We start from the raw sequence: 14967 nt of genomic DNA on the forward strand, positions 1-14967 counted from the left end.
AAAGAAAAAGACATGAGATACTTTCACATGGACAATCCTAATTAGAGATCATCCTCACCATTCAATGCCATGACAAATTGCATAAGTATCCATTTAGCCTAGCAGTTATTCCCAGTGCACCAAGGAATGTTTCCAAAAAAGATGATAGCTTCCAGAGTCTCTAGGATATACCTCCAAGAAATACTAAAGTTTTAAAAACCACTATCCAAACATTTAATTAAACTTCCAGGTTTTCTACCTGACCTATTTCTTGGGAAAATAAGTTTTAAAAATGCATTTTTAAAGTGAAATTTCTCTTAACTATCTTATATTATAGTTTAAGCATTCTAATCTGAAAAATCTAAAATCTGAAACATTTTAAGAGCTGACATGCCTCTTGAAAAGTTTCCGATTTTGCTCCTTTTGGATTTTAGATTTTCAGACCAAGGATGTTCAACTGCTAAAGTCTATGCAAATATTCCAATATATAAAAAACTCAAACATCTGAACTAATTTTAGTCTCAAGTATTTTGGATAACGGATACTACTAAACTTATATTAGTCTTTTTAAAACTTTAAGGAATGCTTATTATTTCTAGAACTAAGTAAAAAAAATCATTGTCTTCAATATACATTTTTTCGTAGTTTTGTGAATTAATTAATTAATTAATGTTTGAGACAATAATCTCACTATGTTGCCCAAGCTGGGCCCCACCTCATGATTCTCCAGCCTCAGCCACCCATGTACCACCATGTGCCTGGCTTAGTTTTATGCATTGCAATTATGACTTTTCTTAGTTTTCCTTTCCAGAATTATTTTAGCCTGTTCTTGTACACCAGTCTATTAATTATTTTTTGTATGTAACGAGGTTCATTAAACATTCTTAGCGAGCAGAACAAGAACGTGTCCAAGCCTGAAATGCTACATATAAATTCTAACACAATTCTTGATGTGTCTAGCTCATTTTTGGCTACCATCAATTCTTCAAGATAATGATTAATTCATTCTTCTTCTTTTTTTTTTTCCCCCCCTGGGACAGTTTATTGAGGGAACAGGGCTCAGTCCTTCTTGGCAGCTGCCTTCCTAATGGTAGCCAGGTCATTGCTCAGCTCCCCTCGCTTCCTCTTGGCATGGATGTGTGTCCCAACCCTTTTCTTGATGACCTTGAGAGCCCGTTTGTCCTTGGAGACCTTGAGCAGCTCAATGGCACAATGCTCATAGCGCGCAAAGCCATACACCTCCTGGATCATGTCCTGCACGAACTTGATATGCTTGGTGAGGCGCCCGGTCGGCGGCTGTGCCTGGCTTGTTCTTGGTCACCTTGTGGCCCTTGTTGAGGCCCATGGCCATGGGGTAGCATAGAGCCATGGCTGAGGCTCAGCAATGGCTGCAGGGTGGGAAGGGCCCGCGCCACATGGAACTCTGGGATATCCGATTAATTCATCCTTTTTTTTTCTTTTTCTTTTTTTTTTTTTGCGGTGCTGGGGATTGAACTCAAGGTCTTGTGCTTGTGAGGCAAGCACTCTACCAACTGAGCTATATCCCCAGCCGCGATTAATTCATTCTTAATGCCTGTCTTCATGTCTTAATCAGTTTTCGGTCCTTTGGTAAAACATCAACCATGATATAGACACTAATTTTTTTTTTTTTTTTCTTGTACCAGGTATTAAACCCAGAGGCGCTGAACCACTGAGCCACATTCCCAGCCTTTTTTTGTATTTTATTTAGAAACAAGGTCTCACAGAGTTGCTCAGTGCCTCACTGTTGCTGAGGCTGTAATCCCAAGCCACTGGGATTACAAGTGTGTACAACTGCACCGGGCCAGAGACACTAATTTTAAAAGCACATGCAGATAATTTTTATTTCCAGAATGGCAGAGTAACAACTTCCAAAAATCTGCTCCTCCAAATAAACAAGTATACTGACAAAATTCTGTAATCTTTAAAAATCAACTTTTCAAAATTCTGGAAATTAAAAAAAAAAAAAGGCTTACAAAAACTGAGAAGTATTTATTTAGGAAAAATGACTGATTCTCATTAAAAACAGTGAGTTCTATGTCACTTAAACTTGCCCTATTCTTATCCTCCTTTCCCTATCACTGGTAGCCTTGAAAATTAGCAACTTCACAGACAAGGTTTGGAGCTCCATAAAATACTATACCTCCAAAAAAAATTGTCACTATTTGACTTGTCTGGCAGCTACCTGGAAATGTTTCACACACAATTCAAGAGTTCCCTTTGCTAGGAAAGTCTATCCTCGGAGTGTTTGCTGAAAACCATCAGCAAAGGTTTAAAATCTCAGCTGGTTAAAGGAATGATAGAAGCTGGGACTAAAGGTTGGCCAAAGATCTTACAAGGAAGATCTGAGGAATGAGATGTCCACAGGAGGTTTTGTAAATCTCTGACATATTCCAAGGGATCTGGACAGCCATGAAATGTGTAGGGCAGTGTGCATGATCAATAATAGACCTGAGAGAACCCTAATCTAGCACCTCAGGTTGATCCTGAGGTCCTGTGTGGACAAGAAATAAAGGCTAAGAAAATGTAAAATGCTAGAGGACTGAAGGCATGCACAACCTCCTTGGCAAAGGGATGAAGACTTACTGGTTCTAGATACTTAAGCAAATCACTTTCTAATGATTAGTTATTCACCAAGTTAACTGAGTACTCTTCCTTTAATTTTTTACTTCTTTCCTCCTTCCTCATAATCATCACATTCTATATCACTTCTGTTTTCTCCCTCTCCACCATTTGAAATTATAACCCTTTTGGCAAACTTGCTGTTTTTGTTGCAGGCAATAAATGATCATATCATTTCTGTTTATTGTGATAATTAACACTGTAGATGCCATAATAGGATTATTTGGTTTACTGCTGTGTGTTGTTTGCATTGGTTGTTGTTATTATTTATCTCCCCCTAAACTGTGAGGTACTGGAAACTTTTAGGGCTACATAAATCCACAGGGTAGAAACTCTACTGCCTCAGATCCATTCTGCTAGGTGGGTAGACACAAAATGACATGAAAGAGCAAGGGAACAAATTGCCCCAAACAAATCACAATACTCCAATAACAACCATCAACACCACAGTGGAAGAAATGTCAGAGAAGGAATTTAGAATATACATAGTTATATTGCTCTGTGAAATAAAGGACAGTATAAGAAATGAAATCAGAGGAAAAATACAGGAAGTGAAAGATCACTTCAATAAAGGCAGAGATTCTGGAAAAAAAAAAAGAAAAAAAAGCACAAGCAGAAATCCTCGAAATGAAGGAAACAATAAACCAAATTAAAGATTCAATAGAAAGCACTGCTAACAATCTAGACCACTTGGAAGACAGAGTTTCAGGCAATGAAGACAAAATATATAATCTTGAAAACAGAGCTGACCACGGAGAGAAGGTGTTAAGAAACAGAACTTCAAAGAACTATGGGATAACATGAAAAAGACCAAATTTAAGATTTATCAGGATAGATGAAGGTGCAGAGATACAAACCAAAGAAATGCACAATCTTTTCAATGAAATAATATCAGAAAACTTCCCAAACCTAAAGAATGAAGTGAAAAATCAAATATAAGAGGCTTACAGGACCCCAAATGTACAAAATTACAAGACCCACACCAAGGCACATTATAATGGAAATGCCTAACATACAGAATAAGGATAGAATTTTAAAAACTGGAAGAGAAAAATATCAGATTATGTATAAGGGGAAAATAATTAGGATCTCAGCTGATTTCTCAACTCAGACCCTCAAAGCTCAGAGGTTCTGGAATAACATATACCAAGCTCTGAAGAAAATGGATGCCAACCAAGAACCCCATATCCAGCAAAATTAAACTTCAGATTTGAAGATGAAATAAAAACCTTCTGTGATAAACAAAAGTAAAAAGAAATTGCTACTAAAAAACCCACATTACAGAACATTCTCAACAAAATATTCCATGAAGATGAAATTAAAAAAAAGTGAAAATCAGCAAAGGGAGGAACTACACTAAAGGAACAGTCAATCAAAGGAGAAACTAATTCAAATTAAAAACTAGAAATAAACCCAAATGACCAGGAATACAAATCATATCTCAATAATAGCCTTGAATATTAATGGCTTAAACTCATCAATCAAAAGACAGACTGGCAGATCGGACTGAAAAACAAAAACCTGTCTCCAAAAGGCTCAGGTTTTTGTAGGACTAAACACAGCCACAGACTAAAGGTGAAAGGATGGGAAAAAACATATCACTCACATGGACCATGTAAACAAGCAGGGATTTCTATCCTCATATCAGATAAAGTGAACTTTAAGCCAAAGTTAATCAGATGAGACAAAGAAGGTTATTTCATACTGCTTAAGGAATATACATCAACAAGACATAACAATCATAAATATTTATGCCCCAAACAATGGCACATCTATGTACATCAAACGAACCCTTCTCAATTTCAAGAATTAAATAGACCACAACATAATAATGCTGGGTAACTTTAACATGCCTCTGTCACCACTGGATAGATCCTCCAAACAAAAACTAAATAAAGAAGCTATAGAAGTCAAAAGTACAATTGATGATTTAGACTTAACAGACGTATACAGAATATTTCCTCCAACAATGACTGAATACACTTTCTTCTCAGCAGCACGTAGATCCTTCTCTAATACAGACCATGTTATGTAAGCTATCACATATGTTGGCATACTATTATAATATTGCCTTAATATATTTTTAGCATTTGTAAGGTTATTTTGATAGCTCCCTTTCCATTGATATTTTGTGTTCATGGCTTTTCTTGATTGGACTTGTTTATTTTTTATCACATTTTAGCTGTATTATTTTTTCTCTATTTTATATATTTCTGCTCCTATTTTTATTTTTTCTTCCTACTACATAATTTGAAAATAATTTGTTATTCTAACTTCTTTCTGACACAAGTACTTTAAATTATAAATGTTCACCTGAGTAATGTTTCATCCCTGAGATTCTGATATTTTAAGCTTTTATTATCACTTAGTTCAAAACACTTTTTATTTACTTTTCTTGTGCTTTCTTCCTTGACCTCTGAGATACTTAGAAGCAATTTTGAAAGAGTTGACATGTGGGGTTGGGTTCTATATATCTTAAGGTGATTGATTTCTAATGGAATAAATCATGCAGGAACCAGTCTTCATGACTTTAAATTTTAAAAAAAAGTAATGGAAAAAATGTAAATGGGGAGCCAGATATGGTGCTACATTCCTATAATCCCACGTGGGAGGCTGAGGCAGGAAAATTGAAAGTTCAAAGTCAGCCAGAGCAATTTAGAGAAACCCTGTCTCAAAATAACTAGTAAAATGGACTGGGAATGTAGCTCAGTGGTAGAGTGCCCTGGGTTCAAGCTCCAGTATGGCAAAAAAGAAAAAACAAAACCTTAAACTCATTTTAAGGGAGTGTAGCTCAGATGTACAGTGTGTGCTTAGCATGCTCTTGATCCCTGGGTTTAGTCCCCAAAACCAGAAAAACAACAACAACAAAGCCCCCAAACCTTCCTGTACATAATCCTTTGCAGATTTTAAAGGATATAATTTTAAACGTAGCATCCTTTGATCCTTTCAATAACTGCTGTGAGTAGGCACAGCCAGTATTATTACTTCATTTTACAGGCAGACAGGTACTCAGAACAAGTGAGTCACAGGTAAGATAGCTAAGGGGTTTCAAAGTTAGGCTCTTCTGATAATTTCGAGTTTGTTGCTCATCTCACAATGTCATAATACCACTAAAGACAACAAACATAAGGATGGTTTCTATTATTACAGTTCTAATTTACAAAGTGCTAAAAATACAGGAAAAGAAGTTCAGTTGGCTGAATTAGATCCTTAAAAAGGATCTTTAACAGTGTAAAACTATATGGGAAAAATCTATTTACTCATCCTAACTGCTATTTCTAAAAACCGTTAAAATATTTAGGTCAGTACTCAAAAGTGGTGCGGTTTTGGTGTTGGTTTGTTTTCTGGTGTTAGATGTTGAACTCAGGCCTTCTGCATGCTAAGCACATGTTCTATCACTATGCTACCCACCAGCTCACCACCCTCCCCACATTACACCTGGGGTGCTTCTTTTCGAGAGGATCAAAGAAAGAAAAAGTATAGAGGGTGACTAAGGTAGACAACAACTTTTTACTTTTTTTTTTTTAAGTTGTTGATGGACCTTTACTTTTTATTTATTTATATGCAGTGCTGCTGAGAATCAAACCCAGCACTTCACACATGCTAGGCAAGCATTCTACCACTGAGCCACAACCCCAACCCCCAGTTTTTTACTTTTTTAAAAGGTCTTTAAAAAAAAAAAAAAAAAAGACTTTTAGTAAATATTTTAAACTTTTCTGAACATATAGACAAATTGTTTCAGGTAATGGTGAGATTCTTGCTGAAGTCATTTTCAGTATAGTAAAGAAAACTTCAACTACAAGATAATTTTTTAAATAGTTAGATGGAAATTATAAATTTATACATATAAATACTTTTATTTATTCACTTACTTACTTGGGACTACTACAGATTGAAACCAGGGGTATTCTAACACCGAACTATATCACCAACCCTTTTTAATTTTTTTTTAATAATTATCTTTTTAAATAACTTTATTTATTTTTATGTGGTACTGAGGACCACTTAGCCATAACCCCAGCCCCCTTTCACTTTTTGACATAGGTATTCACTAAGTTGCACAGGCTACCTTGAACTTGTGATCCTCCTGCCTCTGCACCCCATGTAGCTGGAATTACAAAGTATTTGTCACCATGCCTGGTCATATTAAATCCTCTTAAAAAATACATTCCTGGGTGGGGGATGTAGTTCAGTAGTGGAGTGCTTTCCCTGAATGAGGGAGTTTCTGGGTTTAATCTCCAGCATTGCCAAAAAAAAAAAAAAAAAAACAAAAACAAAAGAGGACCATATGGTCTTAAATAAATTTAGAAGTTAATTCCTCTTAGTCAGGCACAGTGGCACACACCTGTAAACCCAGAGACTCAGGAGGTTGAGGCAAGAGAATCACCAAGTTCAAAGCCAGCTTCATCAACATAGTGAGACCCAATCTCAAAATGCAAAATAAAAAGGACTGGGGATGTGACACAGTGGTTAAGTGCCCCTGGGTTCAATCCCTTGTAAACTTCCCCTCCCCCACCCAGAAAAGGAGGGAATAACCATCAATTAATCACAACAAATAAAATGTCTTGATGTATGATAAATTCTGTCACCAGCATATTGTCAATACAAAGTAATTCTACCTTATTAATTTTAAAGGCATTATATGTTTCATAAAGAAGTTTCTCAGTTTAAATTGATTCCTACTTATTTGTACTCAAATGAGTTTTACATTTACTTAGATTTTTTTTCAGATTAACTTACCATTCTTTAACAGTTACTTCTCTAATCCCTTCTCCAATGTCTGAGAGTTTGAACTGAACAACTTGTCCATGTAGAGCTTTAAAGAAAAAAGAAATGATCTTATTAAATACGTACTTATTACCCATAGATGCTTTTTATATCTAGAATTAGAAAATATCTTCAGAGGCAGAAACGATTCCATTTTACAGACAGAAAAACAGTATTTTATAATTTTTAAAAGCATGAACCATTATTCATAATCATTAAAGATTAAGCTAAGTTATCCATGACACAGACATCCTGACACTGCCACAGAACCTACATTTTTCTAAATTCCAAAATAATGCTACTTTACAGGGCTATGGGGAGTCTTACTAACAAATTAGTGAGGATTTTTGTTGTTTGTTCTTTTTCTTGTTCTGGGGATTAAAACCAGGAGTGTTTAACCACTGACTATATTCCCAACTTTTTTTTTACTTTTTATTTTAAGACAGGTTCTTGCTAAGTTGTTTAGGGCCTCACTAATTTGTTGAGGCTGTCTATAAACTTGCAATCTTCCTGCCTCGGGCTGTAACTGTTGGCATTACAGGCTTGCACTACCATGCCAGCCAAATTAGTGAGATTATGAAATAATAGTAATGAACAGACAAAGGAACAGATACAAAGAGAGACCCAGCTGGATTTCCTTGTTTTATGTTATGAAGCTATAACAACCACTACTGGCCTGCTCCATATCTCTTTTGACTTAATGTAACTATTCTCAGTCTTTATGACTAAAAATCAGGCACTTCATGGAAAATTCTTATTTTTCAAATTATGCTGCACCAACTTATTCCCTAAGACTTCTCTTTCCTCTTAATATTTTCTATTCCCTTTTTAATCCCCCCCATTTTTTTTTTTTTTTTTTTGATACTGTGGATTGAACCCAAGGGTGCTTAACCACTGAGCCACACCCCTAGTTTTTTTTTATTTTGAGATAGGGTTTTGCTAAGTTGCTTGGGGTCTCACTAAATTGCTGAAGCTGGCTTTGAACTTGAAATCCTCTTGCGTCAGTCTCGCAAACTGCTGGTATTACAGGCATGTACTACCAGGTCAGACCTTAAAATACATTTCTGATAGGATATGGAGGTTTGGGTATCTCTTATTTCCACTCTAATGGAGGGCCATCTCACTGTCTGCTGCTTCTTTTAAACAAATGTGGGCATAAAGTATCAAAAACCTTAAAAGACAAATACACATCTTTAAATCAATAAATGATTCCATTTTTAAGACTTTCCCCCCTAAAGAAATAATTAGAAACGGTTGTACTTGACAACCGTTAGTACAGAGTTAAAATGAAGAACTGGAAATCAATCTTCCAAAAAATGAAGAGTAAATACACCATGGCACTTCTTACAAAGCAATATATTGTAAGGAACAGCAAGAACATAGAAATATGATACCGCATGGCATGGTTAAGAAATAATAAACAGTCCTTTATAGCTTAAGATGGAGCATGTGGCAAGAAATCAGCTCAGACACAGAAATGCTTTGTGGGCCATGCTAAGATGTTGTGTTAAAACTTTATCTTGAAGGTCATCATGAGCCAATAGTAATTTACACTGTCATAACTTCTTTGAAATTGCTCACATCAAGAGATAGAGTCTCAAAAAAAAAAAAAGATACTCTCTCATGCCTTCTTAAATCTATGTTGGTCCCTGACTTAGTTTGACTAATACAGTGTAGCAGAAGTGAAGTTCTGCAAGATTAGGAAACTAGATCTCACGGGTCCTCACAGCTTCTGCCTTCTACATTTTGGAATAATGTCCTAAGGTCCCTATGCAAAGAAGCTGATGTAGATTACTGGAGAATGAGGCTCTGTGGAGGAGAAATGAGATGCTCAATTGCCATGCATATGAGTAAGACCCTCTTGGACCCCCCACATTAGTGAAACCAGCAGAGGAACCACCCCAAAGAATCCTGAGGAATAATCAATCATTGTTGCTCTAAGTCACTAAGTTCCAGGGTGATTTGTTTATTCAGCAATAATTAACTGATACAGAGTTCCATTTACAATAACAGACATGTGACTTTATGTTTATCACTTCAGAAAAAACACCTTTGGCTGTAGCATGGTAGATGGGGTTGGGAGAGGCAAAGCAGAGGCAAAATAAGGCAGGGAAAGCAGGAGCTTATATTTTTCAAAGTTGTCTAAAAGGAAAACATTTAAGAAACAGGAAAGATGTAAAATTGGTAGGTTTATGGGCATGGTGGTACACACCTAATCCGAGCAACTCAGGAGGATGAGGTAGAAGGATTGCAAGTTTGAGGCCAGTCTCAGCAAGTCAGCAAGACCCTGTCTCAAAAAATAAAAAGGGCTGGAGATGTAGTTCAGTGGTAGAGCACCCCTGTGTACAATCCCAAGTACCAGAAAAATCAAAATAAAATTGGTAGGCTTGGGTGAGATTTGCTGTAAAACAACTGTCAGGAAGACTATAAATTTCCAACTTGACTATTTATTGAGTTAGGGAATGCAGGAAGAAAAAAATTTGTAGAAGACTGAATTTGGGGAATTTGAGTTATACATGGGATCCTGTAATAGAGATCTTCAGTCAGCAAATTGGTGAGATGTCTTAACTACAGCTTGATTCCAAAATGTTCAATGAGTACAGGTGGGAGTTGAAGGCATAAGTATAGATTGAGTGTAAGAAGGATGGGCTCCAATGAAAAACTGAAATTAAACAGAGGAGCAGAGGAAGAGGCCCTGTAAAAGAGAATGTGCAGCTGGGCGTGTGGCACAGCAGCTCTGGCTACTCGAGAAGTCAAAGCAGCCTAAGTTGAGATCAAGAGTTTGATAACAACCAAGCCTCCTAGTTGTGACCCAAAAACCAAGTGCATGAATAACCCTAAGGAATAGAAATGAGCATCTTCAAGACACTGCACTCCTGATTCAGAATCAAAGGACTGTGCCACCACTTCCAACCTCCTAGAGCTTTCTTCATGGAAGAAGTATCCCATAAGATGCAGCAGCAGTTTATCCTGAAACCAAGCCTCTTGTCTGTGTCCCAGAAACAAAGTGGTGACTTTGCTTTTATTTCATTCAGCAAAAATGGTCATTTCATGAGCATAAATTTTGTATAAAGGCAAAGATCCAAACTTCCAGCCAGATGAAACATTTTTCTTTCAAATTTTCCAGGGTTTTTTAAAAAAGGATAGAGCTTTAGTGAAATTTTTACAAATCAGCAATAGGCATGGCTTCCCTATAACCAGTAGCAATAAGCAATACAGTAGCAATATTGTTTCTCCTTGCTTCAGCTTTTTTCCCCCCTTTTATGTCTTGCCTAGAGCGGCTCAAAGGCAAAGACGAGGCTGTAAGTGCTTCAGGGCTTTCCTTGTTCTCTAATACTGTTGGGAGAAATCCTAAGTCTTGGCTAGAAGCTGTGAATGTCTCAAGTGTGTAAGGAAAACCTTCACACATTCATACCAGTCAGGAATACTTACAGAGAGGAGCATTCCGCTGTGGTCACTTAGGAAAGGGAACAACTATCCCCAAATTTATCTAGTGTTACCAAGGGAACCTGTATTGGGGCCTGGTGCTCTGATCCCCTGTGGCACATTGTGATTGGGTTAAAAGTCTATAAAATATATGGTTTCTCCTGCTATAAACGAGTTTGCAGGTTGCTTGCCACAAGCCTGCATTTACCCAACTCCCGGGGCCTGGTTTATGGCTCTGTCGGCTCTTACCTGTGCCTGAGCTAGCCTGGCACACACCCCTACAAATACACTCCACTGTGTGTTCCCTCACATGGTCCCATTGGACAAAGGAGGTTGTCAGTGATGAGTGTCAGAAGACTGTGATGGCCCGCCTGGACACTGATGCTCATTAGCATGTGAGGACTAACATGATTTCTACAGAAGACTTTCCTTAGCCCCTTAATATGATATAAATTGTGTGAAATCATTCTCTTTTACTCACCCTGTAATGTCATTTCTAGTGTATTAACATTGATGTTCAATGCAAGGCCTCTGTAATTTACCATCACCCATGCTTGACTTTTAATCTTTGAATGCAAAACAAAGATGGTATAAGGCAAAAAAAAAAAAAAAAAAAAAAAAAGAGTTTGATATCAGCCTACACAACATAACAAGACCCATCTCAAAAGGAAAAAAGAGAGAACGAGTATGAAGAGAAAATAGGTAACAAATTCTTTACATATTTGAATTTATTTAATCCATCCAAGTATAAGAATCTTTGTTTAAAATATATATATAAAAAAAAGAATCTTTGTTTAGTTTATGAATACGTCCCAGTTTACTGGTATGTCTACCTAGAGCAGTGCCTTGGCACACAGTAGGTGATCAACAATACCTGTTGTAGAATAATTGAATTCCCACAATGAATTAAATACTCGAATCACTCCCATTTTCCAGATGATGACATTAAGAAAAATTACATAACTTGTTATAAGTTACATAGTTAGTAACCAAGAAATGTAGGAATGCAAAGCTCAAGAAAAGTGTTTAGAGGCTGGAGTGGGACGTTGGACTTTCTACTTGAATGACTTCTGCTTTCTCTGGGAAGTAATGAAAAATGATCAACTTTAAAAAACAAATCTTTTTTTAGGTACCAGGGATTGAATTCAGGGGCACTTGACCACTAAGCCACATTCCCCAGGCCTTTTTTTTTTTTTTTAAGAGACAGGATCTCACTGAGTTGCTTAGCACTTCACTTTTGCAGAGGCTGGCTTTGAACTTGTGATCCTTCTGCCTCAGCCTCTGGAGCCAATGGGATTACAGGGTGTCCATAAGCCACCGTGTTGGCTTAAAAAAACAGAAAGCTTGGCTGGGCAATTAGCTCATTAGTAAAGTACTTGCCTAGTATGTGTGAGGTTCTGGGTTCAGCCCCTAGTACTATTAAAAGAAAAAAAGAAAAAAAAAAATATATATATATATGAACAAAAAAAATGGTGAAAGTTTACATGCCTTGTATGTCTCACCTACCTTATATGTCCTGGTATAAGATGACATATAAAAAGCATGGAAGAGTGGGGTCTGCCTGGAATTCCCATATTTTTCACTGCTACCATACTAAGGTTCAATTTACCTATCAAAAGCTTAATTCTATAACAAAAGTCAGGGGCTCTTTATCAGGGTTATCAATAGAACATCAGAAAAAAGTTCTTGTGCCCTTGCCAAATCTAATATTTAAGTCCTTAAGATAGAAAAAGTTGGGGGAAAGGAAGGTAAATGTTAAAAGTCAGGGGACAGGGCTGGGGAGATAGCTCAGTTGGTATAGTGCTTGCCTTGCAAGCATAAGGCCCTGAGTTTGATCCCCAGCACCGCAAAAAAAAAAAAAAAAAAAAAAAGTCAGGGGACTTTCTATTTAGGAGTATGTCATACAGGTTTCATCACACCATATGACAAGACATGGCCTGACAGATTAAGGGTTTGATCAAAAGAACAATATTACAGTGTGTATAAAAGACACAAAGATACCTCTATTAAAAGATGCCTTGGTCAAGATAGCTTGATTGAGAATGTCAGTCAATACTAACTATTGCACTTAGATGAGTCAGATGGTAAAGAATCAATGGCCCAATACAACCCAATCCCAAAATTAGGAAGATACAAGCATTAAGTAAAGTAAGGGGGTGAAGAAAGAAAAAAGAAAATGAATAGATGTGGGGATAGCCAGGCTAGAATTATGGTCAACTCTATGGTAAATTTTCAATTACTATAAAAGAAAAGAAAAAAAATGCTGGTAAGTTCTTTAACATTATTTTGTACGTAAGCTGCATTGTGATCATACTTACCAGCAGTTGTTTTCAGCAATTGATGTGGATGACTATACTTGAATGAAGGATAACCGAAGAAACACATACATTTGGGCTTCAAAACATGAACATTACTACATGTTTGAAAATAGCGAACACAAATCTACAAATGAGAAAACAACAACCAAAAAGTGTTTATTAATTATCTTAATGGCTTATCTCTTAAAGTATATATTGAATTTCAATTCTATTTAAAAAAGTAGAACCATCATTATCATGATTTACATATGAAATCATCTAAGCAGAAACCAGAAAATTAGCAACAGGGACAATGAAGTTTATAAGAAATGGTTCTTTTCTTTCTTTCTTTCTTTTTTTTTTTTTTACTGGAGATTGAAATTAGGGACACAACCTAACCACTGTGCCACGTACATCTCAGTCCTTTTTTGTATTTTATTTAGAGTCAGGGTTTCACTGAGTTGCTCAGGCCCTCACTAAATTGCTGAGACTGGCTTTGAACTTGTGATCCTTCTGCCTCAGCATTCTGAGCTGCTGAGTTTACAGGTGTGCACCACCACGCCCAGCAAGAGTGGTTATATTCTTAAGTACTTTTGTTCAAAGAATCAAAAGAACTCAAAACTCTAGCATAATATATAGTATAATGTTTATTATAACATAACTTTAAATTTGTGTGTGTGTGTGTGTGTGTATGTATGTATGTACGCACATGCGGCGCTACTGGGGATTTAACTTGGATGCTCAACCACTGTGCTACATCCCCAGCCTTATTTTGAGACACGGTCTTACTAAGTTGCTCAGGGTCTTGCTAAGTTGCTGAGGCTGATCTTGAACTTGAGATCCTCCTGCCTCAGCCTCCCAAATCACTGGGATTACACACACACACACACATACACAAAGGCATTGTGCTGTGTGTGTGTGTGTTTTATTTTTATTTTTTTATTTTTTTGCGGTGCTGGGGATCGAACCCAGGGCCTTGTGATGTGTGTGTTTTAGTACTGGGGAATGAACTCAGGGATACTTCACCACTGACTACTTCACCAGTCCTTTCTATTTTTTTATTTTGAGTCAGGGTTTCTTTAAGTTGCTGAGGCTGGACTTGAACCTAAGTTTTTATAATAAGAAGTTATAGGCAATCAAGTGTTGTTTATAGAGATATGTAGCTTTTTTTTTTTTTTTTCCAGATTAGCCTAATGTGGAAAGGTTTCTTGAAGAAAGATTTAAGCGGTTCTTGCATAATAATTATAGATAATAAAACAGCAGAAGGGCAATTTTATGGCAGAGGAAATGGTACAAACAAAGGGAATGCAGCAGAAATTTGCCTAGCATGTCAGGTGGGACAGTAAGTAGTTTGATCAAATTCATAAAAAGAAAGCAGAGGATAGCTCAAGGACCAAATTGTCGGTAATTGTAAATGTCAGGATAAAGAGTCTGAATTTATGCAGCATGGGCTACTGAAGAAAAAGGATTAGGAAATTAATCTAATAATTGTTTCTTAAATAGCTTACAACAGGTAAAGCCTGAAGAGAAGGAAAGAAGCTAAGAAACTATTACTGCACCTAAGACAAACAAGAGACTCCTGACTGAAGTGATTAATAGTGGAAAAAAGAAAAATGCAACAAAAGTGCAACAGACATTATGTGATTTGCACGAATATGCAAACAAGCCTAAGGCTGGGGATGTAGCTTAGTGGTAGAGCACTTTCTAGTATGCAAGAGACCCCGAGTTCCATCACCAGCAACATAAAAATACCCAAAAAAATTTGTGAAGTTGCTGAATAGATGGATCAAAAGGCAACAGAAAAAAGGGAAAAAATTATTTTTTGAGCTAGAGAAGGCATTTCCCCCCACTAGAGTAT

General features: G+C 36.7%; 2 protein-coding genes across 4 annotated transcripts in view; both read right to left on the minus strand.

The window, feature by feature from the left end:
- Positions 1–14967, minus strand: part of DBT (dihydrolipoamide branched chain transacylase E2) — a 54137-nt gene that overhangs the window by 19037 nt on the left and 20133 nt on the right. For all 3 annotated transcript variants that reach the window (XM_079110770.1, XM_079110769.1, XM_079110768.1), the window contains exons 2-3: positions 13131–13254; positions 7360–7435 (exon numbers count right to left, since the gene is read on the minus strand). In XM_079110770.1, the coding sequence (XP_078966896.1) occupies positions 7360–7435; positions 13131–13197 (143 nt within the window). In that variant the 5' untranslated portion in view covers positions 13198–13254. The remainder of the gene's footprint in view (positions 1–7359; positions 7436–13130; positions 13255–14967) is intronic.
- On the minus strand, positions 8–2857 carry LOC306644243 (large ribosomal subunit protein eL36-like). Its single transcript, XM_079111004.1, is given in 3 exon segments — positions 8–1268; positions 1271–1282; positions 1285–2857. Coding segments are annotated over 3 exon segments (306 nt in total). The 5' UTR covers positions 1349–2857; the 3' UTR covers positions 8–1038.

Source organism: Sciurus vulgaris, assembly GCF_902686455.1.
Source record: "Sciurus vulgaris genome assembly, chromosome: 1".
Taxonomy (NCBI): domain Eukaryota; kingdom Metazoa; phylum Chordata; class Mammalia; order Rodentia; family Sciuridae; genus Sciurus; species Sciurus vulgaris.